Genomic DNA, 27,336 nt, shown 5'->3' with positions numbered 1-27,336 from the left:
TATGGAAATTATTCCTGTTAATACTGAGAGCCATACGAACCCTACAGCTAAATACAAAATGGAACTTTACTGAATCTTCAAGCAGATGGTTCATTTAGTTGCCAGCAGGCTTTAAAGGGTAAAAAATTTAAACCACGTGAGGGTAAGGGCATGATGTCTTTTCGGTTTAATGATGAATGTTCAAGCGTACGTCACACGAGAGCACTCGCGTGCCCGAAGTGTTGCCATCAAAATCTGCATGACATCTGTTGTCAACGGATTACTGATTCTCTGCAAAATTGTGTGGCGCTAAAACGAATTTAAGGAGTACCACACAGAAGACCAGAGTACATTAATGATCCATATTGTGAAGTGGTCTAGCGGTTAGAACGCTGGCCTTGTAATCCTGGGGGTCTCGGGTTCGATTCCCGGCGGTGCCCGAATTTATAACTTGTGTTGGGCAAGGCCGTGGTCTAGGCAACACGGAGTTTTCCTCCGTGGCATCCCAACAATTACTCCATTCACACACAGAAGAAGGCAATGGCAAACCACTTCTGGATCATCTGCCAAGTACGTATATGAACAGGTCCCAGTCCGAGAAAAGGATGGAAGGATCCTGTTCATATGGACCTGTCGTCAGACAGAACACTAAATAATAATAAGATGAGGTGGTCTAGCGGTTAGAACGCTGGCCTTGTAATCCTGGGGGTCTCGGGTTCGATTCCCGGCGGTGCCCGAATTTATAACTTGTGTTGGGCAAGGCCGTGGTCTAGGCAACACGGAGTTTTCCTCCGTGGCATCCCAACAATTACTCCATTCACACACAGAAGAAGGCAATGGCAAACCACTTCTGGATCATCTGCCAAGAACGTATATGAACAGGTCCCAGTCCGAGAAAAGGATGAAAGGATCCTGTTCATATGGACCTGTCGTCAGACAGAACACTAAATAAATAAAAAGTGAAGTTACCTTTGTCCCACCCTGTACTTTTCTACCTTTCCTTTGTATCACCCTGTTCTAACCTCACCTTCGTATTATTCTGTTTTGCTGTCTTATACGGGGACTGGTTCGTCGGTCTCTCTCTACCCGGTGTTCGGATGCTTAAAGTCTCTTCAGTTTTTTTTGTTTTTAGGACGAAGTTGGTTGGTTCTTTTCGTGACTTATTAAATAGCCAGACGACCGACAGAGGCCCCAGGGGCTGTTTGCTGAACCATAATTCTTTTCTGTGTGTGACCAGTCTGTATGTTTATTGATATAAATATGTATCAGTTGATTTGTATTTTGTGTGGGTCTGAGTGTCTTTTCAATATTAAAAACACGCACGGAGAAGTCGATATTCCATACGACAAAGCAAACATAAATTAACTACGTTAAACATAAGACATTGTGACTATCCAATCAAAAAATGAGGCCTAGTTGTTTAGACTAAACCAATTTCCTGTATAAAAAATACTTTCATTACACAGTTCTAGCTATGGTACTTGAAAACAAGATGTTCTGAAAGTAAATGTTATGTAAAAGTGTTATTTGGAACTTTGTCAATCGTCTATATTTCAATAAAATTACAACCTTTTCTTACCTGACAAGGGAAGAAGATCCATCTTCCGAAACGTTGTAATTTTATTGAATATGATATTATGGACAAGTTCAAGATACAACCACTTTCACAGATTATAAGGTATCGTCGCTAGAAACTTTTAAAACTATACACTTTAACTGCCCATAAAATTACAACATGGCGTATTCTGTCGCGCATAAATTATATAGCCCCAACATTTCACCTACTTGTTTCAAAAATAAGGAATAAACCTCAAAGAACACTACAATATATGTAAAATGAGAAAATCGGTAACGAAAAACTTCTGAAGTATTATACGAAATGGATCATCTCCTTGGTAACACACGACGTTAACTGAATCTCATACTTTAACAACGTAGAAGTGACTTTCTTTCTATGGTCATGAGAAACACTGTGGTTTCTCAGTTGTTGTGTTTTAGTTGAATAGCTATCAACATGCTGCTTTCTATCTTCTGAGTTAGTTTATGCCAATGCCAAATTATGGCAACAATATGATATCCCGATTACAAATAAACCCTGCAAGCAAGAGGCCATCACAGTCTACGTATATAACTGTAAATATTCGAATTAGTTTATTAATAACATTCGTCACTTCCGGTGTTCATAACCTCTCCATCATGTAATGGAACTGACAAACAAAACAATACTAAAATTATCGAAAGAAAAGAATGTATGTTACAAAGGTTGCATTTACCTTGTCCGAGAGGTGACATCAGCGGTGAGCCGAACGCTATCAAAGCCAGGTGTACTACGATGACCGTCGCCACTAATGTCGCTCCAGGAACCAACATTGTTGGTAGGATACTCACATTATCTTACGTCATACCACTGTAACAATTTGATGTTCATCCAAACACAGCAATGATCACCATAAAAAGTATTTCGAATACCGCCGAGCATGGATTGAAAAACACTGTCAGCTGTCACACATTTCCATCCTTTCACTTCCTCCAGAACACTACAACGTTCCGCTTCTTCTGCTCTTTGACAACTAGACACGTACGTCGATCGATGAAAACATTCAGCAGATGGCAGTAATAAACAAACTATTAGTGCGTTATCTATTATGCAATAGTAGAACTACAAATACACATTTAATAATTTATATTAACACTCTGTAGATGTCAGACATAGACATGCGTTGCTATCAGTACCATCTATTGAAGATACTTCTAACTACGTTCCAAAAGCTTCTCATGTGAATGAGCCTGCTCATAATGGAAGTTACTTTCATTTTTTACGTAAAAGTGGAATTAACAAACGGCGAACGTGCGCTACTGACTACAAACAATATGAGAAACAAAACAGTTTGGTGTGCCAATTATGCTGTTATCAAATGAAAATAACCTGTAGGACTTTAAAAGTGCTGCACTGAATATTGTATTGGAATGAATTTACTTTTTATATACAAAAGAAACTGAGTTTTCAGAGTTTAAGCAATGCCATCTCTTTGCCTTATCCTGAACCAGTGAAATCTAATTTCCTCATACCTTATACACTCATCTAAACTTTTCACATTATTCTGCCATCTACATCTTGGTCTTGCACTTTCCACGAGCCACCAGAGTTTGATGAAACTTTGAACTCTCTGCACCAGCAGAAAATTTCATGAATCATGTAAAAGTTAGTCAGATATCCTGAAAACTTAAATGTGGATTCTTGGGTGTTTGCCTCCAGTTGTAAATTACTCACTTAATGGGACGACATGAAGTGTTGCCTTGGGCCACACGTATAAAGTGGAATAAAGTGCACATCAGTGACAATGTATATTCAATATCACACAAAGGAACTCTTAAATTGTACATACAGAATTTATATTTGTAATAATACACAGTATTCGTTTTAAGAAGTTAATGTAAGGCTGAAAGTTTGCTTGGGCGCCAAATAACCTTGCACCAGCCCTGCATATGGTGGAAGATCAAGGCTATAATGCATATAAAACAATTATATTTATCACATATGCATTTTGCCAGATTTCTAGTAACACATCCAAAGCTTGAAAAACCAAAGTCCTTTATTTGTAAAACCAAAATTTTTCTACAAAAACATATGATTCCTTAGAATTATAGGCTCTAGTCTACAGACATTACACAAACTCTGCTTTCTCCTTACTACTGTATGAATTTATATTTACAGTACATACTTGACTGAATAATAAAGTTATTTATTTTTTCGGATATTTTATTTTGTCCACAAGCCTACTTCTTATCTTGCAAAAAATCAATCATTTACACAGGAATCTTCTTTCACGCATAATTTCAAGTTCACCGCGCCTTTAAGATATCCACGTGGACACTCCAAAAGTGTCAAAACGTAATTAAAACCAGTAGAAACAAGGGGGGGGGGGGGTTGGAATGCAGAAAATTATTGGGCACCATAACATTCATACACTATACATTATTTTCATTAAGTAATAGTACGTGTAAATGTTTATTATATTACTCTACTAGGCTGGAGTTATGCTAAAAATCTTTGGTTTCAGGGTTTTGTACCCTTAATAAATGGCTCTCTAACTGCAGTCAACCCCCTACGAGCCATAAAATGATTAACGCACGTGTAATGAAATGTTTACAAAAGGTTACTCCAACAAACATGGAAATAGAATTAGCCGCACTCCCATTTTAATTACAACAAATCTAGACTCATCTTCCAATAAATAACGCAATGTCTTGTGCCCGTATCAATTCAGTTTCCCAATTATCACTACAAACCTAACGTACAATGGCAGCGTCAGGTGAAAAAATTGACTTTTAATTCACAGGGATAAAGTCACTAAAGATTTCAAAATTCTTGTGCCCTAATAATAAACCAAACCCTTAATCATTTTGGAATGTTCCCACATCATTAATGATAGTTTATGCACTGCAGTGGTTACTTTGGTATCAAAAGACAAAAAACTGATTACGATTGTGAACCGAAAAGGATAAAGAGTGTAGTCGTGCAGAAAATGGGTACCATAAAATTAATATGTAAGACTTGAGGTTCTCACAGCGGTGAGTATGAAGATTTCCGTCTTCTGGGTTGTTGCGCTGTGTAGTCTGGTCGATGTTTACCAATGTTTCAGAGGTCATACTGCCTCCATCATCAGGGCGATAAGTATGAAGATTTCTGTCTTCTGGGTTCTTGCGCTGTGTAGTCTGGTCGATGTTTACCAATGTTTCAGAGGTCATACTGCCTCCATCATCAGGGCGATAAGTATGAAGATTTCTGTCTTCTGGGTTATTGCGCTGTGTAGTCTGGTCGATGTTTACCAATGTTTCAGAGGTCATACTGCCTCCATCATCAGGGCGATAAGTATGAAGATGTCTGTCTTCTGGGTTATTGCGCTGTGTAGTCTGGTCGATGTTTACCAATGTTTCAGAGGTCATACTGCCTCCATCATCAGGGCGATAAGTATGAAGATTTCTGTCTTCTGGGTTCTTGCGCTGTGTAGTCTGGTCGATGTTTACCGACGTTTCGGAGGTCATACTGCCTCCGTCATCAGGGCGATCGCCCTGATGACGAAGGCAGTATGACCTCCGAAACGTTGGTTAACATCGACCAGGCTACACAGCGCAACAACCCAGAAGACGGAAATCTTCATAAAATTAATACATTTACAGAAAACTCAAAACTGAAGAACGTTATAAATGTTAAAAGTATCCTGGCGTTTTGTAAATAATGCAAAATTATGAGACGATAACAGTCTTTGGGGTTGATGTAACGTGTGTATGCCGTTCAAAATAGTTATTCCAATTTGGATTCTTAGCACATGACACATAATTGCTAATGCCATACACACATATAAAATTTCCCTCAATACCCAACTTGATTATGCAAAGGGAAAAAATTAAGAAAGGAAGACACATGCTTGAGGCATTACTTACAAACGTTTTCAAAATACCTCATCAACAGTTCATCATACCCAAGAATTTATATTGCACAGATATTTTAATATTTAAATTATACTGTTTTGCCCACAGTGTCACAATGTTGATTCGGTAATTACGTAATAAAGTAAAATATTCAAAATATTTCTGAACTGGGTTGTTGGTAGGTTCGTACATTTCTTGAAGATACTGTATAATACATAGCTTATTAGTATCAAATGGTATAAGGCAGTAACTATTTGCATTCAACTGGAAAGAATGTGGTCATGTCCTATTTCAAGGTACTATTCCATAACTAGCCTGGAGTGGATGAGGAAAACCAAGAAAAGGATTCAGTAAGAACTGACATTACTTTGGGGGGGACATTCTGACCAGGCACATTTCAGTTATAAATCACATGCAATATATCTTAATCTAAGATAATCAATATGCCTACATAGCAATAGGATCTTCTAAATCCAAACAGTTCTAATGATGGCGGATTTACATTCATTACACGTGTTTCTCTGGACGTGATCCATCATTCGATATTCCAACACAAAGTCTCCGTGTTCAGCTCCCATCTTCGGGTGGAAATACCTGTGCCTCAATTTGTATTAGTCCCTTATATCAGATCAAACAGAATATGAATTTTGACCTGAAGAAGGAAGCACTGCCAGCTCCTAAAATATAGAGGCTTCACTTTTAGAATATTGATCAATGGATGAAGTCCAGGGAAAAACCAATACTGTAATAGGACGATATAAGGCAGTGGTATTCAACCTGGGGTACGCGAAGACATCTTAGGGGGTACGTGAAATTTAAAAAAGAAATATTATTTTATGATAAACACTGAATAATCAGTAATGTAATTTATTTAATTTATTTTAGATGTAGATTATATACTATGTAGAACTTGAATTATACACCAACAACTTTGGGGGTACAAAGTTGAAGAGAAATTATATCTGGGGGTACGCGAAGGCATCTTAGGGGGTACGTGAAATTTAAAAAAAAAAAAAATTCATGATAAACACTGAATAATCAGTAATGTAATTTATTTAATTTATTTTAGATGTAGATTATATAATATGTATAACTTGAATTATACACCAACAACTTTGGGGGTATAAAGTCGAAGAGAAATTATATCTGGGGGTAAGCAAACCAAAAAGGTTGAATACCACTGATATAAGATATAGAAATAAACCTCTACACAAGCAAATATAATGTTAACTTTCACTGTCCGTGAATCACAGTTTATGCGAAGTCCAGTTATGTGTTGCACTAGCATACTGCTAAATCATTTTTCAGAAATGTCCTTCTTCCTGACATTTCTAGGTTAGAGTTAACGGTCAATCCCAAATCTCACAGAGTTAAAATATTTTTCGTAATACGTATTGTAATTCACAAATAAGGGATAAACAACGGATGTGGCACTTGGGTGTAACAATCCAAAAACCCAAATCACATTTTTCTTCTAGAGTTAAGCTTTTGTAAGATACAAAAGATTATAAAAATGTTCTTCTATTTAAAGAATGAAAAGGAATTAATACACATCTCAGGGGCATTTTACCTCAAGGAAAGAGACCAGTAAGAATTCAAAACACATACAAGTGACGTGAATAAGTAAATTTAACAAAGATTATCTTGAAACTCACCAACTTCCGATTGATAAGCGACCGAGCAATACTTTTAAGCCCTGACTGGTCTACTTTCTAGTACCTTCAATATGAAAAGCCGCAGGAACGAGTGCTCTGCTTCAAAAACCACTGTGCTTCAAACACACGGTTCCACATAGTTCCCTGGGAAGAGTCCCGTGATGCCATCCATGACACCTTCCCACCAACCATCATCATTCTTCTTCAGCACATATATGACCGAGCTCTCTTGAAAACTAAGTTCGTCCTCTTTGTCTGCATAGTAATCATAGATTGCAACCACTAAAAAGAAAAACAAACGTGCAATGGTTCTGCCATATTTACCACACAGTAAAACATTTTTAAAAATCATTCTAATATAATATTTTATCATTATTTCCTGACATAGCGAGGAGAGGGAATTTGACCTGCTGATGGTGACACTGGACTGAAACACGGTGCACAACCGAATGGACAGTGAAGAGCGTGTAAGAAGCGATCGACAAGAAAAACCAAGAATTGTTGAATCTTGGTTTTTCTTGTCCGTAACACAGTAAACTCATTAAGATCACACATCAGATTATCTCAACTTTGAAGATGAACTGTATTGCATTTAATTGATTAAAAGAGGTTTTTATACTGTTGATAAGAAAAGGGTCTCTTGAGCAGAGGTTCCTGACGTGACTATACAAGAAATTTTCTTGTTCTTATCTGTTATTGTTCACAACGTCATGAATAAAGAGACAGACTGAAGTACTTCTGGTTCACACTAGAACAGTCTTTATGGGCTCTTATGGAAAAACAATTAAATACGACAGACTCGTTCATATACCGCGACTTCCGCATTTTAGTAACGACAGAAACAAACCTGATAACAAAGACAAAAATTATGACACGTTGTGGAAAACAGAAACTATTCTTGATATATTCAATGAAGCATATGCTAATTACAGCCAAATGGAACACTTAGCAGCTGATGAAATCACTTTCACTCCACTTAATGGTACCTGCACCTTCGTGGTGGTGGGGCTTGAGTGCCTCAGTGACCCCAAAAGCTATGCTGGCGGTAACATAGCTACTGGTAGGGTCTCCCTAAAGGGTAAGTTGGCGGCTGCAGTACGGAAAGACAAACCGAATGTAAACACATTTACAAATATGCATCATCTTCCAGCAGAAGGTAATTTCTGTGATGAGTATGAAAATGGGTTGAAACCAGAAATTGTACAAAACAATCTACACAATCAGTTTACATGCAAAAACATAATTTACTGATGAATAATGTAACTTTTTCACATCATCATCATTAAGCTCCTGATTTCAGGGTATTATTAAATTAAAGATAACCACACAGAAATGTGATTATTTCATGCTTAAAGCTACACTTAACACCAACATTTCATAACTAAATGGCATCTATTTCCATTCAACGCACTCAAAATTAAACATAATCTGCAGTAATGTCAGTGACATTACATAAGCGATAAACAAAACAATCAACGGCAGGTTACCTTTCTCAATGTAGTTCTTGGGGACCCATCCTGGCAAGTCCTCTTCATCTGGAACAATCGGCATCATCCTTCCGGCATGCGGACGGCCAAACCCCGCATGCTCATCCTCGGGGGGAGGTGGCGGTGGAAGTGGGGGAGAAGCGTTGCCAGGACGATGCTGATGATGAAGAGCCTGAGCCGGTGCATGGTGATGAGGCAGTGTATGGGAGTGATGCAGATGATGTAGGCTGCCATGGTCAACTGTGTCACCACCACTATTTATCACTATTGAGAGTGGAGAAGGAGGAGCTGAAAAATATGAAGATAACACAGGATAAAATTTACTCTACAAATACAAGGAGTTTCACAAAAGTCAACAGAGCTATTCACACATGCGCACACAGACATTACAGTTCTACAATTTTAGCTCAAACATAGAAATAAAGTTCCATTTAACATGACAGAGAATTCTGAAGTAACACAGTGCACGAACACAGACTAAGGCAATGTCCTACGTAAGTGATAACAAGCGAGCTACGAGAGCTGCATAAGCAGCGTGGGGTGTCATATGAAACGGGGAATCGCTTGTTGTGTCCTACGTGAGAGACCGCAATAGAAGCACACGGCATTCCTGCGCATGCGCCTTCCATGTACTGCGCGGTCAGAGCTTTCTTGCGCGTGCGCCTTACTGGCCAGCGCAGGGACTCGCGCGAGAATATCAAAATATTTGATCTCGGATTTTGGCCGCTTCCCTCTCCTGACCGCGTCGCTGGAACCTAGGACAGTGCCACACAAACAGCCAGTTTGATATTTCTGCTTCACCCACGGGACTCGCACCGCTCACGTAGGACAGCGGGTAAGGGTGTGTGAGATAAAGAGCATTCAGACCCAACAGAGTAAAAGTAAATGGAGGATGGAAAAACTATAAAATCTTACTCTCCCTGACCATCTGAATAACTATTAGTTCACAAAAAACTCTACTTCATGGTGTGGGTTGGTTACATTTACCGGTTCAAAACACAAGACTGAGCAACTCACGCGGCATGCTGGAGTGGTGGTCCAATGTGTACGAATTTGGTGGTGGTGGAGGCGGAGGAGTCTGCGGGTGCGATGACTGCACAGTCTGCTGAATGTTGTGAGGTATTGGATGCACCATGCCTACCTGAGGGGGGGACATGGGAGGAGAAGGGTGGGGAACATGCTGCTGAGTGTGGTGAGGCAGCGTATGGGAATGCATGTGTACCGAGGGAGGCATTGGCAAGGTGCTGTAACCAGCACCCCTCTCTCCTCGACGAGGGTGTCCAAGTGGATAGTTGGGCGCATAGTGACTTGGCACCTGTAAATGTCACGTAACATGAGGTACATTAAAGTGTCCATTATATAAAGTTATTCAATAAAAACAACCAAAATGGCAAATGCACAATCTTCAGGTGGCAGAAATAACAGCACCACTTAATATGGAATCTTGAAATGATGTATACTAGATCTTTGAAAAATACACAGCTCTCATTACAGTAATTATGTGTATAATGTAAAACAAAGTGGAAGTTGCAAGAAAAATATAAAAAAATTCCACACCATCCACAATTTCATAACATGACCATCTGCACACAAGTCCAGTAAACTAGCACAGAGCAAAATGCATTGTATCGTAGAATTATGGATGTAATCACTTAATAAATCCAGTCTGAGTGCCTATAGTTTTACCTGTTGTTATAAGACTTTAATCAGTACAAGAAAATACATTTCAAACCACAGTGACTTTTTATTAATGTACATAAAAAGATAATTTTTAATTTTTCTAGAGACTTCAATGCTGGCATACATAAAACTGGAACTACTTTAATAAATTAATACTATGCTACGTGCCAGGACTCCAACTGCAAAATGAAGAATTTATGTTGAATGACTCTGATAATGAATGTATACATGACCTACCAGAATATGGTGGTGATTCCAGGAAAGCGCAAGAAGCAGCAAAGACACGGCTGTTTCTGATCCATGACTAATTAAACTGTACTGTTTCACGGCACATTACGAGAATCAACACTTGACTGCTTACGACTAGTACAAACTAATACAGCATTTTACCTAATGTTGACAGTGCGTGGTTAGTGCTAGAGCTTCGTATTTGGAAGGTCCCAGTTTCAAATCTCTGCCCAGAGACTGGTTTCCTCACCTGAGACAATTTTTCATGACTTCTTTTGTTGTTCCAGGCACAGGATAAGAAGCTACATCCTTTAACACGACATCATAACTGACCATTAAGAGAATCAGTTAAAATCTACTGGCTTGAATTAAGTGTTCAGATTACCAACCTCTTCTTCTTCTTAAAGTGCCTATCCGTTCCGGATGTTGGCGATCAGCATAGCAATTTCATCTTTACCGGCTGCTACTTGAAACAGCCCTCCAGTGGACATCGAGAACCAAGTTTTTAGGTTCTGAAGCCAGAAGATTCTTGGCCTGCCAGGTCCCCTCTTTCCGAATACTTTTCCCTGGATTATCAGCTGAAGCAGCCCGTATCTCATGATATGACCGAAATATTCCAACTTTCTCTCTTTTATGGTGTTAACAACTTCGACGTCTTTGCGGAGTTTCTCGATAACATTTTTTGTTGGTTACACGGTCAGTCCGGGAAATTCTGAGATTATGTCAGTACAACCACATTTCGAAGGCCTCCAACTTTTTTTGAAGAAGCTTCGGTCAGTGTCCACGATTCAGCTCCGTATAAAAGCACGGAGAGAACATAGCATCCTGAGAAGTCTTAACTTGGTGTTTAAGTTTAAGTCTCTACTCCTGAACATTGATCCCATTTTGATGAAAGTGGCTCTGGCTCTTTCGATACAGCACTTTAATTCCAAGGAGTGATCTCACTGGTCATTAATTGTGCTGCCCACGTATGTATATTTCGATACTCTTTCTATTTTTTTATTATTAACTACTAGCTGGCCAGGTAATACAGCATTCTTACTGATGACCATGAGCTTTGTTTTTTTGACGTTATTAAGATTAAGTAAAAAAAGCTTTGTTTATATTTTATACACTTTCTCTAAAAATAACAGGTTAAGCAAAATTCTGACATACAACATATATACTAAGTATACTGAATACTCTGTAATGTAGAAACAAAGTTAGGTTCTCTATTTAAACATACGGGGTCCACAGTGGCCGCGCGGCCTGAGGCGTGGGCTTTCTGCCGCTTGGTCGCTGGGACCATGGGTTCGAATCCCACTCAAGCCATGGATGTTTGTCTGCTTTTTTCTGTCGTGCTGTCCTGTGTACAGGTAGAGGCCTTGCGACGGGCCGATCCCTCGTCCAAGGAGTCCTACCGAATGTCTATGGATCGAGACAACAAAAAGTTGGGACCCGCAGTGCTCGGGCACTTGGAGAACGGGTCGTCCAAGCATCCAAGTATTTAAAACTATGCTATTCTCCCAATAATGTTTCCAATAAACACATGCATCAGTAGATAAGACAGATAATAATGTTTAAAATATACATTCATGTATTACTAGTGATAACAACAGTAGTAATAATGGAAAGTATGTAAACTGTGTTATAGCTGTCTCAAATTTCATAGTTAAATAATAGGTCATGATTAAATCTTACAGCACGTTTTCACAATGTCCATGATCTACTGCAACACCTGCATAACTGCATTTTATAGTAACCCTTCAGTAGGCCAATATGCCATTTTTAAGTATTCTATTCCAGCAAGGATCATTTAGAATGCAAAAGTACAAACACACTTGGAAACCATTTTGATTCTTGCACGGATTACACCTTTCCAATTTGGTTCAGTTATACCAATGTTTTTTTCTGATATTCAGAAATCTTACCATGAATTTCTACCGGAGAAGACAAATGCCAGTACAGTACCTTCAATTACGTTATAAGCGCCTCTTCCCGCATTCTCATATTATTAGTGTCATTCCTTAGCGGCACTTAACCTCTGCACCTGAATAAGATCTAACCTGAGGTGGTGCTACAGCAGGTGGAGTCCTGTACTCTCTGGATCCCTTACTGAGGCTGCCCCCCGTTCGGACAACCTGCGGTGGAGTCGGAGGCTTTGTCGTGGGGGCTGGACCCACCACGGGTCCCATGCCGGTTGCCGATACTGAACCAAGTGACTGGATGCTGCCCTGACTAGACCCTCTCTGCTTAGAACGGGGAGTGCCCCCTGTGGACGTAGTTCTAACTCCATGACCAATATCATCCAAGGCTGAAAATGTGAGATTCATATATTCATAACAAACACTGACATCTTTACACAAGTTCACTATAATCAACACTTACCCGTGTAATCAATAGGTTTCCGCACATATTTAATTGGTTTCTCAGGATTGGCAGGAGCAATTATTTTGTACTGTCTAGTTGTTGTCTTGTTGGCTGTCAACACTCCAATTTCACGACGAGCAACCTTTTCCTTATGGATCATCACTGTCTACAGACCAAAACCAAATTTATTACTATATTTTTTATACTGACCAGACAAAACAAGACTTGATAACAAATCTGCATACATTACTTCTTTTTCTTGTAAAAATTACTAAAAATATTCAGATAAATCTCTCCGAATAAACCATGCATTCATAATTAACTGCTTTATTCACACAACATTCTGTTTCAGCATTGATACAAACTGCTCAGTAAATTATAGGTTCTGATATGTGTTTTTGAAGTCCACTAGTAACAGACAATCCTACTCCACCTTTGTCAAAGTTGTCAGGTCTACACCCACACCTCACTTCCAATACTTAACTGGCAATATATAAACAATGTAAACCTTTCAACACATGTAAAACATACCTGAGCAATGTGATTCATCTGACTTTCCATTTCTGCAAGCTGAGCAGTTTGAAGATCCAGTAACTGCAAGAAGTTGTATGCAAGGGTGTTGATCTGATAAGCAACGCTGGCCAGAGATTGGGTGGTGTAGTTTTTGGTCTCTTCAAGCGCAGCCCTCTTGTTATCAGACTATTACACACACAAGTAATAATTAACTAAAACGCTCTAAATAATGTTTATGTATACGTGTCAGGTAACACGCAGTGTAACATTTACCTGGAAGTAATTTCCTTCACAGTATTCTGCTACCCTCTCCAAGTTTGTATGGCTATCTGCAAGATTACTTCTCCCATCCGGAATCTCGGTTGTCAATAATGCTGTTAATTCTGCCATGTTATCAGAATCGCTTCCCAATCCGGATTCACGATTCGGATCCATCGCTCCTGATAGATAATAATGTGTCATATTCAACAAATGTAACATAAGAAAAAAACCTTCAACAAAACGAGAAACCGGAAACATTAACGTTCGTTCAAAAAAAGTTGAATCCTAACTGCAGCTGAACGAACGTCGTCAAACGTATTTCAACTTTCATACCGCATAATCTGTAATTATTTCGGTAGAACATGTATTAAGGAAATAATTTAATAATAAGTCGCATAATAAAAACATGCACGGGCTTTACATATAAACAATTCGTCCCCGTAAAGTACAGTTTAATTTTTTTGCGTGTAGTACAAAGTACTTCCGAACTCAACATGGAAAACGTCACTCTATCCCCTTTTGCCGAGCATTACCTTAGTTATTATTTACTCAAACGTACAGTATAACAAAACTGACACATTTCTAACTATTTCCCCAACACATTACTGAAAAAACACAATAAGACACTAACCACAGTTCATTATTTGGATCATCTTGTATCGCTTCGCTCAGTCTATCTGCTATAGCTACTGCAGACTTATATCTGCGATATATCGTTGTTTATTATCGACTATTATTTGTGATTGTCGATGAGTAACTTTCAATCCTTGAGTGACATAGCAATTTACAAAACTAACCTAAAAGTCTGTCAAATAAGTACTTTTAAGTAACTTAATGTGGGAACCAGTAAGGGTGGAGCACAATGATTATATCATCAAAAAAGTTAGCATTAATGGACACCATAACGTACTGCTTTCCAATTTTGTAAATATATGGGGCGAAGAAATAACCTCAGCGTCATTATATGGGAGATGTAAGGTAAGGTCAGGTAAAATTTACAGGATACGTAGTACAAGCAAAGCATTTTTTAATTTACAGAAACTTTAAATTTAGTCTACTTTGCAAAGTACACATATTTCCATTCGATCATGTCATATGGAATTATTTTCTGGGGAAACTCAACAGACAGCAAAAAAGTATTTTACGTTCAAAATAAAATCATTAGAATAATTCCAGGCACTAAAAGGAGAGCCTCATGTAGGGAATTGTTTAAGAAATTTCATATTGTTCCACCAGCCTGCGAATTCTTGCTCTCATTATATGTAGTATGTAGCACAAAAATTTCAAACTTAAAATATCTAGAGTATAAGTACAAGATACAGATATAATCTTCATGTGACAAACACTAAACTCAGTAAATATCAAAAAGGAGTTTACTATACTGAAATTAAGTTATTCAGTAATCTTCCCCCCCCCCCACTATAAAAGCCTGAATCATGATTTAAAGAATAATTTACCTCAACCGAAAATTCTCGGCATAAATGCATACAATACATGTAAGCTTTCATGTGTAATTATTTGTGTGGTAATACTGTAGTTGACTGTAAATTAGGTATAACAGTGCAGTTGTATTAGAAACAAACATTGTATTTGTACTATGGCATGTTCTACATCCGTGGCTTGGGCCTATGAAGGATATATGGAATGTACACAAATCCCATTGTATTCTAATGAAAATGACCATTACACGTAGTACCATTACTTGCAGCATTTTAATCCTCTCATGGAAGGTGAAGAAGAAAATCTAGTTCAATGGACACTGTCACAAATAAGTGACAAGGCCAATGCTAAAATTAGTATAAAGGAATGTGAAGATTCTGTGGTCATGGTGATTAATTCAAAACTGGCTGGTGTACCATTTACTATCCAGTTCTGTCTCAAGGTGATGACTTCACATGATGTAAGTACTTTTGTTTTTTGTCAGTAATTCACAATATAGAAGGAAACACTAAATGGGTAAGAATAAGACATACAAGACTTTGAGAGAATTTTAAGATAAACACTTTGGAAGGCACATAAAAGAATAGACCAAGATGACAAGAACATGCTTTAGAGCGAACAAAATATCAGGATAGTGTAGTAGCTGTTATATAACAGTTATGGTTTGTTCCAAAAATGTCCAGTTATTATCAAACCCATGATCTTATATGAGCTAGTACATACTGTTTTAAATTTGTTTCTTTCTACTTTATTGTACTATTATTCTAAAAAATATACCATCTCCTAACTGACCAGTTTTCATGACGATTTTCTATGAAAATTTTGTATTAATTTATAATTACCCACATCCGTTTACGTGGGTCCCTCGTCACCATTGCATGGCACTTCCTCAAATTGCAGATGGAAGGAGAAAGACCTCCAGATATGGGGGTTAGCTCCAAATAGATTCAATAATCAGTCGCAGACAACTGACTAGGGTTGACCCTCCAGCATGGGAGTTGTGCAAGAGGTTAACAATTCTTCACTGCATAAAGCCAGAATATAATAAATTATTCTCAGGCTACCGGCCATGTAAGGTGGACTGATGAAGAAAATAGTACCCTGAGGATGAGGGCAAAGATGGTAATCAAAATTTTAGTATTTTCTTCATTAAGCCACCTTACACGGCTGGTAGCCCGAGAAGAATTTATTATGCTCAGTTGCCGTGAAGGCTTCAGATCATACACAATCTGGATTGTTGGGTTTTTGTACTTTGTCCATTGTCTGATGTTACAAAATTTCACATTGTTTTGAGGACTGGATCTGCCCTCATCTTAAGATGTGGCAAAGGGAAAGGCACTTACTCTGTAGGGGGTCCATTAAAATTAGCTATTGAGGGCAGATCCAAATAGGGTCTGTCTTGTCTGCTGAGCTGTTCAGTAGTAAGTGTGATAGTCAGTGCTGTACCTTGTAAGAGAACTTTTTGAGATGTTGTTTAACAAAAGTAGGATTCCACAGTGAAATGCATTTTTTTTTTATGCCAACAGTTATACAAAGAAATTACTTTGCCATTATTGCTTATGGTACAGCAACTTCAAGCTCAAAAACGTTCATTATTTGACTTGGTGAAGAAGAAAGACATTGAAATAACACAATATAAATTAGAAGGAGCTCAGTTGTCTCGCGGTAAGTAAGTGCAAAACATTATGATTATCATTATATTTTATTAAGTTCGCTTTCTCTCCTGTCGTGGTTTCTAAATTGTTTTAAATTTATTCAGGTTACATATGTCGCAGAAACCCCGTCTGTAATTTGAGGACTGACAATGGCTGACAACAAAACTAAGTACCTTTAAGGACCTGACTGAGTAAGACATTAAATGTCTAATGATATGAATCCAGTGGTTCCAATGTACCATTAGATATAATTTTGTATGGACTGTGAGAAATTTCCACTACTTTCCAATAATAGGGTACAATCAGATAATGGTGATAATGATATCTTAGAAGGGGAACCTGTAATTTAACATTATCTGTGAACTACACTTGGTATTTTCCTCATTGCTTTGGTCTAAAATTTATGGAGGTACATGTTTCAGTTTGAGCACAGAAACATTTGCATCCTGGATCATGAGGAATCAGACCTGGGATTCTCTTGATTGTATATTATTCTGAAGTCACCACAGTGTCTGTAGAACTAGTCATGCAGACATTCACTCATCTGTCAGTGAATCCTGTCAGCTTTAAGAAATTCATGTGAAGAGTTCGCCCTCTGTAAACCTAAAGTGCCTTCCAATTTCAGGAAGTATTGAGACGGCTGCATTTGTTGAGGACCAGTTTGAACAGTCACGTACAGCAATTCAAATACCTGGTGGATTTCCTGCACAGCCAGTGTCACTGTTCACACAAGAAATTCAAAACCTTTACGTTGATGTGATTAAGAACTATGAAAATAGTAAAGAATTGTAAGTATGATTCCACATAGTCTGCTTCATTTGAAATAACGTGGCTGAGGTTTGTTATGCTTTCAACGCCTCTGTTGTAATTTTATGAAAAATGTTTAAAATTACTACATCATTTACACAGAATGTCAATGCTGATTTTCCGGGTAAGTAACACCATGTGGACTTGTAGGTGGTAGCAATGTTTCTTCAAAATGCTGATATCTCAATTACTTTTCTGCTTTCCGCCAGAAGAGTTACATACTGAACTCAATATACATTCAGGAAATCAATCCATTCGCCATAATAATAGGCACCACACGCCTTTCAGTATCACTGCCTAGAATATCATTTATGTGCATCAGACCAAGTGTCCGGCGGCAGTATACATTCTTCAAATGGACAAGTCCGCCATGATCTCTTTCACCCATCTGAAGTTTTTGTGCTACCAAAGTCCTGTAAATATTGATCATGATTGTATGCACTGTGTTTCCTCCATATTCCCGTAAGTTTATAATTATACATCTAAAATTATTCATAAGAATGATAGACATATTTCACAGTGGCGTTTGGTTTGTCATCACATGCTGTTGCGTCAAGGTAACAGCTGAAGATCTGTTTCTTGTGTTGCTACAGGAAAGAAGCTGCTCAGCAAAATGCAGACACTGAAGGCAGCGGAACGCAACGCACGTTCAGTAATTCATCTCCTGAGAAAAAGCGAAATCATAATCTTAAGGTCAGCAATGTTAAACATGTTCGTAAAAAAGTAAATTCTGTGTTTAAGCACCACTATGACATGTATTTTGACACGTCAAATTCCACATAGCAGCTGGACAAATTAAACACAACAAAATAGACAACTGTGATCTCAAATTTTCAAGATTGAGAAAGAATTACAGTTCATTTTTCAGTCTTGACCTCAAGAATTCTTATATAATAGGTTTTGCAGACATAATAACTATAGGCAATGCTAACACAGCCCAAGGGGTCAGCAAAATCTGTTCTTGCATTTAAAGATGGTTCTTGAAATATTGGTGTTTTCTTCATTAAGCCATCTTACATGGCTGGTAGCCTGAGAAGAACTCACTAAATTCTATTGTATGTTAGTGGGATGAGTAGTTGTTTCTACATGCGTGAATATTATTAGAAATATGCATTGTGCCACCCCATTTTATAAAAATACACCGAAATTTGTAAAAACAATAGATCTTATGTAAGACTTGAGGTTCTCACAGCGGTGAGTATGAAGATGTCCGTCTTCTGGGTTGTTGCGCTGTGTAGTCTGGTCGATGTTAACCAACGTTTCAGAGGTCATACTGCCTCCATCATCAGAGTATGAAGATGTCCGTCTTCTGGGTTGTTGCGCTGTGTAGTCTGGTCGATGTTAACCAACGTTTCAGAGGTCATACTGCCTCCGTCATCAGAGTATGAAGATTTCTGTCTTCTGGGTTGTTGCGCTGTGTAGTCTGGTCGATGTTAACCAACGTTTCAGAGGTCATACTGCCTCCGTCATCATCGCCCTGATGACGGAGGCAGTATGACCTCTGAAACGTTGGTTAACATCGACCAGACTACACAGCGCAATAACCCAGAAGACGGACATCTTCAATAGATCTTATGTTGTTAATTTGTTTTTATTCCCTTTCACTATAACAAAATTTTATTATTAAGAATATAATTTGTCAGTTCACAAAAGTCTATTACGCTGAGATTTTGCTGAAGAGACCAGCAGGAGAGCGAAATGTTTTAACAGCCATTTTAAGACTGTTTTCTGTTTGCAGCACGGGGGGAGATTATCTGCAACCAAAATTGTTTATTGTTTTGTTCTGTCTCATTGTGTTGATGTATCTCATTGTTTGTGTGTCATATTGTTTTTGTTGTGTCCTTTTTTTATTGTTTTGTTCTGTCTCTGTGTTGATGTATCTCATTGTTTATTGTGTCTTATTGTTTTTGTTGTGTCCTTTTGTTTATTGTTTTGTTCTGTCTCATTGTGTTGATGTATCTCATTGTTCTGTTATGTCTCATTGTTTTGTATGTTATTGTAGGACACTGCCACCGGGTATAAACCCATTTGCAGTCAATAATAAATAAAAATAATAACAAAACTCGCCTGTTTTCCACAGAAAGTGATGATGGAATACAGGTGAGAATATTAATTTAATTAGGGGGTGCATCTGAAAGGAAAAGGAATTTAAAGTAAACCAGTTAAATGAATCTTGTTTTCAGCCAGAAGAAAATGATAGAGATCATAGACATGAGAAGAAAGAAGAAGACAAATTATTAATCAAACACAGAAAGGAAGCAGTGAAGAAGAAAAGACTTAATCTGTGATTAACTTTCTTTTTGTGCTGTGCCTTGCAGCTGGCTAGTGGCTTTTTTGAATAACTTTGTTAATAAATATGATTTATAGCTTCCAGCGAAGTGATTGAAATTAATTTCTAATACCTGTTAAGTATGGAATGTCAAGTGTTAGTTTAATTTATCAATATAATGTTTAAACAAACATGTATTATCTATGCATAAATCTGTTAAAAATTTTACATTTACACTTGCTTAGCAACTGTAACATTTTAAATTATCATATGATCTCATGTATTTGTGTCATTAATGAAACAAAGTTATGCGACTGATTTTATGGCCTGTCTTTCACTTAAGGCCAAGGATAATGCAAACAAATACTTAAGATTAATGCAATGAGAAACCTTGCTGCGGATACATAATAATATTAGAAGTGGAAGGAGACAATGTACAGTGAAACTCGCTTAACCTTTTTGAATCTGAAGTTCATCAATATAATATTTGAACACCAAGCTGGTACTATAAAGGAGGCAACACAACATGCCTCCGTTACAAATACCAGTTCATTAAGATGTACAAGGATATAAGTGCTGTCTATTCTGAGATGCACTGGATATATCGTTGAAATTGACATACTGAAGACAACTTATATAAGCACGTCGATACAGAGAAAATGTTGCCTGTGCCTTTGAGATTCACTGTTCTCAAGCTTTGATAACTGCGTGGTTTCTCTGCCCCCAAAATCCTACACAAACACGCCACTCACCTTGCACTGGAATGTGCTTCTGAAAATCCTGTCCACATCGCTTCAGACTGGGCTAATTCAGCTTTGATCCATTCTGGAACCTACAGAAATAAAACAGCAATTTACATTTGTTTCTTAAGCATGACTAAAGCTGCCAAATAAGGAATGTAGTGGTCAGTATACATGCATCGGAGTTGTCTGGATAACATGCTTAAAAGAACAACAGAGAGAAAGGACTGTTAATTACACAGAATTATTAAGACGGCTTTGAAACGTTAGTTCTCCGCCAGATTTCATTTCATTACACGGAACTGGCATTTAAAGTCTTTCGTGACTAAATGATTTTAAAGGCAATAAAAAGTGCCTTGTCACCATACTTCTGAAAGAAATATGACAAGCGTATGTAATTTCCAATACACTTGTGATAACATTACATCATCCATATTAAAAAATAGAATAGTCTCAAAAATGAATTATGCCTTCTATAGAACTGAGAACAGTTCAATGTGGAATGTGATATTTTCTCCTTAAGAGTTCTTATCGCTTCTTTCTACAGCTTGAGCTGTAGAATGATGAAGAAATATCTTTGGTCATGGTAGGGGATGTCAGTGGCTTGGCTACAATGAAAAATAATTGCAACACTCAATAACTTTGTGAAAACCAGCAGCTATCACACGTGGTGTCTTGAAAACATCTTTAGGAAATAAACATGATTAACCTTTTTTAAAAAGATGACTATTCTAATGGGAACATTCTGATTACATAAAGTGATCCCGTCATGGGACCGTGACTGCCAAACATGAAAAGTCATTCTTCTAGAAGGGATATGCAGCCTAAAGATAACTGAACATTCTTAATTTCAAATGGCACACAGAATATGGAGTTCCCAGGAGCAAACATGTAGAAGTTTCATATATCTATGATTCCAAGAATTACAATAGTGCGTAAAAATATTGATGTAGTCTCACAGAAATGTAATATCGGGTAAAGGTCTTGGACTAAGCTAAGCAGTGCTGAACATTTACTCTATTCGGCTGGTTTTGTAAGGGCCGGAGAGTTGAAAAGTGGGAAATGTCAACATCGGTACCACTGGAACATCCACATTAATTGCTGGTGTAATAGTTGTTCTCAGTTTCTCGACTAAACACAACACAACATTTTTACTAAAATGAATTAAAGGGGGTACTAGAAGAAGGTAATTTAACTATCCTGCTGTGGACAAGCGTTGATGACTTGGGCACATATGAAGGCAAACAGAAGGGAATGTACGAAAGGTGTGAATAAAGTGTGTGGACTGTAGATGGCAGGAGTTGTTGGAGGGAGGGGGGGGGGAGTATTCTTCATATTTACGCAATCTAATTTACTCCAGTACAGGAGAAGGTTGCAGTCTGTGCATAGAAAAATCTTCATCTAAGCAGTCACTTCAAAAAGAGTCTTGTCTTCCTACCCCAAGGCCTTGTTCACTACCTGTTCTCCAGTAAAATTCAAGAAATTGCAATGAGTTCAGTTTCTCACCGGTCCAAGGCTATCAAAATCAGTTCCTTGTGCAGACTCCTCCTCCGCACTGTCTTCCTCACTGCCAGAGCTTCCACGATTCCCATCTCTTGTTCTGTTACTATGGTGGACCGACGTGGGCTGCGGTTGCAGGTGTGCCAACGGAACTGTGGTGTCCACAAGTACGAGCAAACTGTACCTCATGGGGTACAGCCCGGCCAAGCACACTGTTTCACCTTTTTCAATCTGAGTGGCTGATGCATACAATCTGGTAAATAAACAGCCCCACTACTCAAGTGACATCTAGCAGCAATACTAAACTACAATTTCATGGCTTTTTATGTTAGAGTGATTTGTGATAATGATTTATACGGAAGCAGTCACACTCTCAACGGTTCCTGGAGGGACTGCAGAAAGACCACAGACACAGTCAGGATAACCAACCTCTAGACTGACAAACCCCCAAATATGCAGAATGCGTACTAACCACTCAACCATGATGTTGGGTGAGACTGTAATGGCTGAATATGTGTTAGTAAATAGGGGAGATGGGAAATTTGTAATTAATTTCTGTGAGGAACACTTTAGGAAAGAGGTCACTTGGATGACTAAGAAATAAATGGGAGAATCTGTAATATAGAATTAAGTAAGGTAACAGAAACTGTGAGTGAGTGGTAACATCTAGGGGGTATGTGATTTGAACACAATGAAAGTTTAGGCAACAGGACTCGTGAAACCTGTGAAATTATGGATTATCAATGTCAATGTGACACATAATAACAAGTTCTGTCACACTGTATAAAAGCACACAGTATCGTCAATAAGAAAACATTCTATTTCAATGCATTTCCCCATTCTGTGAATATTGATCATATTTGGATGTGACGTATGTCCAAGAGCCCTCTAATCTGGAACCAAAAATAAACAAACGAAGACATGATACGCATGCATTATGATAGCAACACACAGTGTCTCACCTAACTTTGTGACCTCAAATATTTCTTTCATTTTAATACATACACAAAAACGTTTCAAATAAAATTAAAACAGTCTAATGGTGTATACATTAAGTGGTAAATTATTAATCATGGAATTGTTGTTATGAAGTTGTCAAGGTTACCCTCTGTTCTTTAAATTGGAACCCATTTTATTTTTTAAGATAGAATTACAGCCAGATTTGAGACTAGTCACACAAAACATTAATTTTTGATGAACCATCGCTGAGATGTCACCATTCAAAGCAAGAGAGACAAATGCATTAGTACGTATTTACATTGAAAATAGTAATCTTAGCACAAAATTAATAATAATAACTTAAGATTGGTGACCACTGGCGCTTATAAACTTTCAGACATGTTCAATTAAGGAGCAAATCACAGACAGCAAATTTTGAAGTGATACAACAGCGCACACTGCACTGCTGCGTTTATTCTAATGTGGCTAGTAGTTCTTGATAAAACATATCCTCTGTTGTTCCCCAAAAAAAGAAAAATAATGGGGATAAATGTGATGAAAGTGGTGGCAGCCCCCACAGGTCTACCATGTCCAATCAGGAAAATGTCCATGAAATATTTGTCTCGCTACGTGTGCATAATGTGCAGGACAAGTTTGTTCGTATAACTAGTCTTGATAGGTTTACTATGGTTTGGACTCATTCAGAGAGGTCTAGACGTGTTTGGATGGTTTTCGAGAGGTTTTGAAAAGTTTTGACAGGTTTACTGTGGTTTGGACACATTCGGATATGTTCAGACTTCTATGGATAAGTCTTGGCAAGCTCTACCGCCAGACTAGCTAATTACTGCAAATAAATGTTCTATTTTGTTATACATTCCATACGGTACATTCAAATTATAGTTCCTCACTTTTCACGTGCCACGATTATACAGACATTACTGTAAAATTAAAATTCAAGTAAAACGGGCAGACAAATCATTAAACTATCGCACAAGTGTCTTCCTCCTAGCCTTCCCCTTGAAAACTCCACCGGCCAAAAACTACTGAGTTGACTATACTTACGCTAAAATCTCCTGTGGCTCTAGAAGAATTTCAGTCAAATGATTAGAGTGTAGAGCCGACTCAATGAGGATGCTGGTGTATTGTGATCCAGTCTGCAATAGTAAATAATAACGTCAACACAAACTTATGGAAGCCAATAAGAAATGGCAACATTTTCACAATGCTCTGTGCTTATATTTCCCCCTTTCTTACTTCACAGCTTGTATTTAAATTCAAGCTGTAGATGACACAGGTATCACCTGTAAAGCTGTATTTTATTTCAGGAATCAGTTTTAATAGTGCAATATCAAATGTCGAGGTTACACAGTAGCATGTTGGTTCTGATGTTCTCACCTGTGAGCCATATAACAAATGATCATGAAATTTATTTGTAGACTTGGAATGAGACCAGCCACCTGACATCTCCAGGTTCATCTTTGGGTTTCCCATCAAATCCTGGAAGAAGAGAGAAAACATTTTTAATATATGCCAGTAACCTGAAAAAGTGTCCTCTGTACTCAATAGCAAATACATTGATAACTCTATTTAATTAACGTCTAGAAGCAATGACGTTTCTTACACGGTGCAATATCCCAGAAGGCTGTCATCTTCGTACTCAACATTATGAGAATCCAAAATCCCACCTCTTATGTTTGATATTATGTAAAGGTTTTAAGAACCTTACATCCATAAAAAATTAAAAGTATGAGACAAACATCATTTGTTGTACACAGGACAGCACAACACAGAAAAAAATCAATGGCTTGAGTGGGATTCGAACCCACGGTCCCCGCGACCAAGCAGCACAAGGAATTTTTATCTCTCAATATGTTTAATAAGTATAACAAGTATTCATGATAATGATAATTTTCTTCGGAATGCTTTGACACTCTCTGAACAATGGATTTCTACTATACTTTGCTTGCTTCATAGGGTTGCTCGACATACCTGGTAATTGAATGAACTGTATCGAGTGCCCCAGAAGTAGACAGTATTCTCAATAGACCCCACTACAGTGTATGTTGGGCCACACTGAACCATCTGTTACAAAATAACAATCAATTTATTATTACACCAATTTGCAGATTCTTCTCACACATATAAACTAAGAAACTGCAATGTTTTAAAACTGGGGCTTGTCAACTCCTTTGACCATGAATCATGTAAAAAAGTAAAGTAAAGGTATCCTGCTACACGCCATGTAGGCATTTAAGGGGAGAGGAGGTACAACTCCAACTCATTCTTAACCTCAGGACTAGATGGGGGTGAGTTGTCAGTGTCACACCCCGGCTGCACTTTATCCCTAGGAAAGGACCCCGGTACCCATTGGAGAGGAGGCTGGGTGGGCCCCAGAGTCATTATACTCACTGAGCTACCCTGGCTCCCCCACGGACCATATTCCCAGAAGAAAACCAGAATAATCAGGTCTGTCCACTTACTATTACTAGAGGAAAATCATGTTCTCTGATGAGGCCACACCCCATGTTTTAGGGAAGATAAACAAAATGTATTCATGTGGGGATCAGAACACCTTAATGCTACAATGAAGCACATTGCAGACAGCCCCAAAGTTTATTCACGGGAAAAGCTGTAAAGATAATTTATATACATTCTGTACATCTTCTTCTATGGCTCTCCAGTCTGTATTTGGCCCATGGCCTCCTCAATTCTCCTCTTCCATTCGGTACTCTGTCCGAGGCTTTGATCGAGGTTTCGAAACATCTTCCTTTTTATGGTGCAAGGTTGTTAGCCTTGGAACCAACCCCCAACCCGGAGGACCAGGGTACCTGTCTTAGTCTGACCTCTCCCCCTCGACCAATCTGGCTAGGGAGGCCCTACCAGTAGCTATGCTACCGCCAGCATAGCTCTTGGTACCACTGAGGTGTTCAAGCCCCACCACCACGACAAGGTGCAGGTACCATTAAGTGGGGTATTCTGTACATATATATATATATATAAATATGGATGGCTGGAGAAACAAGACATTTTAATAAGTGCTCTGCCTAAAAAGGATATTAGTTGAACAACAGCATTAATGCAAATGTGTTGAATGAACATGTACTCATAAGGATTTAGTGTAATTATAAGATTAATCATCTTACAATTATAGTATAATCTTTTAAATTAACCCACAGAGTGAAAACATCTTAAAAGACTTTACTGGTTTCAATTCATAGTGACCATTTCTGTAATGCAAATGGGTGCTGCATCAAACGACATTTGGTTTACACCAAAAAGTACTTACAGTGACACATTTATCTGCCATTGACTTCACCATCATTGGCCCTGATGATGCTGATCTCCGGTGTCCTCTTCCCAGTTGGCCCTCTGCATTGCGCCCAAACGTAATAACATGGCCACTCTCAGTCAGGACAGCTGTGTGGGTAGAGCCCAATGAAATGTCAGCAACTTTGTAACTGATCCCCTTCACTCGGTTGAGTGTCAGCGCTTTCTCAACTTCACCCTGGAGGGAAACAATGTAAATAAGCCAAACATTTATTATTAAGTACCTTTCCTTATATATTACTAGTAATATACCCTAGCACACAGTACCTCACTATACATAGATTTGCTCTTAAAAAATTAATTGTCAATAGCATTATTTGCTCCTTACGTACTGGCTTATAATATTATAATTGATAACCATAACACTTAATACTGTCTGCAGCAGATGTAATAGTACTGCCAAAGGACCTTCACTGAATAAAAACATGTACTAATTTTATACATAAATATTATTGGAAATTTCTCTTCCCAATCAAAAATGTCTGTCTCAGTTTAAGCACGGTCATCTCTCCCACAGATTTACATTGTCTTAAAGAATGAGTGCCACTCTTGGGAGAGAAGGCAGACATCCAGTGCAAATCAAGAACGAACTCCGACACTGCTTTGCACACGAACAATATACAAACGAACATGCTTATTCGAAAACAGATACAAACAGCCCTGCCATTACTGGCACACATTATATCAGCAAACTTTCATATACTTCAGAGACCAAGCGTTATATCTTTTGAGGATTTTACACTGAAAGTGTTGCTACTGGTTCAAACATATTATATTCTTATGATATAACAGAAAGCAGGGGTTACCAAAACATTCTGGATGACTTCCCATACATTAAATTACTAACAAGTTTCATAAAAGGAATCCACTTGTTAAAAAAAAAAGTGATCCTACTGCACGCATGCACACCACCAAGCGTCACCAAGTAACATAATTCTTCCTTACTGCAATAAGAATTACAGCATCAGTTTTCTTTCCCCACTATAGCCAATGAGCTACTTACGACAAATGATAAACATTCTCATGATCAGACACAATACATGCGGTTTCCAAATTAATTAAAAATGAATCTAC

The 27,336-nt window shown here is 38.1% G+C and overlaps 4 protein-coding genes across 16 annotated transcripts in view; 1 reads left to right on the top strand and 3 right to left on the bottom strand.

Moving 5' to 3' along the window:
- Kul (Kuzbanian-like) overlaps window positions 1-2,557 on the bottom strand; it is an 87,656-nt gene extending 85,099 nt beyond the window's left edge. Inside the window, exon 1 of the mRNA XM_087346784.1 lies at window positions 2,253-2,557. Coding sequence (XP_087202910.1) covers window positions 2,253-2,349 — 97 coding nt within the window. The 5' untranslated portion in view covers window positions 2,350-2,557. The remainder of the gene's footprint in view (window positions 1-2,252) is intronic.
- A 997-nt stretch (window positions 2,558-3,554) lies between these two features.
- On the bottom strand, window positions 3,555-14,295 carry Abi (tyrosine kinase Abl). Of its 2 annotated transcripts, none has more exons than XM_022085168.2 (8): window positions 14,217-14,295; window positions 13,598-13,764; window positions 13,343-13,510; window positions 12,830-12,977; window positions 12,508-12,755; window positions 9,572-9,869; window positions 8,555-8,842; window positions 3,555-7,349 (listed from the first exon to the last, which is right to left on the bottom strand). In XM_022085168.2, the coding sequence occupies exons 1-8, from the start codon at window positions 14,236-14,238 to the stop codon at window positions 7,186-7,188; spliced, it is 1,503 nt and encodes a 500-aa protein (XP_021940860.1). In that variant the 5' UTR covers window positions 14,239-14,295; the 3' UTR covers window positions 3,555-7,185. The 2 variants fall into 2 exon arrangements, with proteins under 2 accessions (XP_021940860.1, XP_021940861.1); XM_022085169.2 differs by having other exon boundaries at window positions 14,119-14,223.
- Window positions 14,277-20,074, top strand: LOC110840264 (non-homologous end-joining factor 1). 2 transcript variants are annotated; one of them, XR_015534618.1, is made up of 7 exons: window positions 14,277-14,563; window positions 15,294-15,485; window positions 16,552-16,690; window positions 17,306-17,468; window positions 18,081-18,180; window positions 19,490-19,587; window positions 19,671-20,074. XR_015534618.1 is itself a non-coding variant. In XM_022085172.2 (6 exons), the coding sequence occupies exons 1-6, from the start codon at window positions 14,420-14,422 to the stop codon at window positions 19,773-19,775; spliced, it is 843 nt and encodes a 280-aa protein (XP_021940864.1). In that variant the 5' UTR covers window positions 14,277-14,419; the 3' UTR covers window positions 19,776-20,074. The 2 variants fall into 2 exon arrangements, 1 of the variants encoding a protein (XP_021940864.1); XM_022085172.2 differs by lacking the exon at window positions 19,490-19,587.
- Window positions 15,152-27,336, bottom strand: part of LOC110839455 (serine/threonine-protein kinase Nek8) — a 26,418-nt gene continuing 14,233 nt past the window's right edge. For 10 of the 11 annotated variants that reach the window (XM_087346776.1, XM_087346778.1, XM_087346772.1 and 7 more), the window contains 7 exons: window positions 26,222-26,440; window positions 24,925-25,017; window positions 24,331-24,432; window positions 23,998-24,089; window positions 22,003-22,249; window positions 20,509-20,588; window positions 15,152-18,151 (listed from right to left, as the gene is read on the bottom strand). In XM_087346776.1, coding sequence (XP_087202902.1) covers window positions 18,145-18,151; window positions 20,509-20,588; window positions 22,003-22,249; window positions 23,998-24,089; window positions 24,331-24,432; window positions 24,925-25,017; window positions 26,222-26,440 — 840 coding nt within the window. In that variant the 3' untranslated portion in view covers window positions 15,152-18,144. Of the gene's footprint in view, window positions 18,152-20,508; window positions 20,589-22,002; window positions 22,270-23,997; window positions 24,090-24,330; window positions 24,433-24,924; window positions 25,018-26,221; window positions 26,441-27,336 lie in introns of those variants that run through there. The other variant, XM_087346783.1, reaches the window with a different exon arrangement.

Source organism: Zootermopsis nevadensis, unplaced genomic scaffold, assembly GCF_977971745.1.
Source record: "Zootermopsis nevadensis isolate Lab colony 2312 unplaced genomic scaffold, Znev_1.0 Znev_ptg000010l, whole genome shotgun sequence".
Classification (NCBI taxonomy): domain Eukaryota; kingdom Metazoa; phylum Arthropoda; class Insecta; order Blattodea; family Termopsidae; genus Zootermopsis; species Zootermopsis nevadensis.
Note: the sequence above shows the minus strand (reverse complement) of the source record. Positions and strands in the feature narration are given on the sequence as shown.

Excerpts from the sequence above, each read along its gene's own strand:
- Abi (XM_022085168.2), bottom strand. The coding sequence starts at position 14,238 with ATGATCCAAATAATGAACTGTG. Across the intron at positions 13,765-14,216 it reads GATCCAAATAATGAACTGTG|GAGCGATGGATCCGAATCGT; the intron begins GTTAGTGTCTTA and ends ATTATCTATCAG. Across the intron at positions 12,978-13,342 it reads AGATGAATCACATTGCTCAG|ACAGTGATGATCCATAAGGA; the intron begins GTATGTTTTACA and ends TTTGGTCTGTAG.
- LOC110840264 (XM_022085172.2), top strand. The coding sequence starts at position 14,420 with ATGTGGGAACCAGTAAGGGTGGAGCACAATGATTATATCATCAAAAAA. Across the intron at positions 14,564-15,293 it reads CATTATATGGGAGATGTAAG|CATTTTAATCCTCTCATGGA; the intron begins GTAAGGTCAGGT and ends CATTACTTGCAG. Across the intron at positions 18,181-19,670 it reads AGCGAAATCATAATCTTAAG|CCAGAAGAAAATGATAGAGA; the intron begins GTCAGCAATGTT and ends TCTTGTTTTCAG.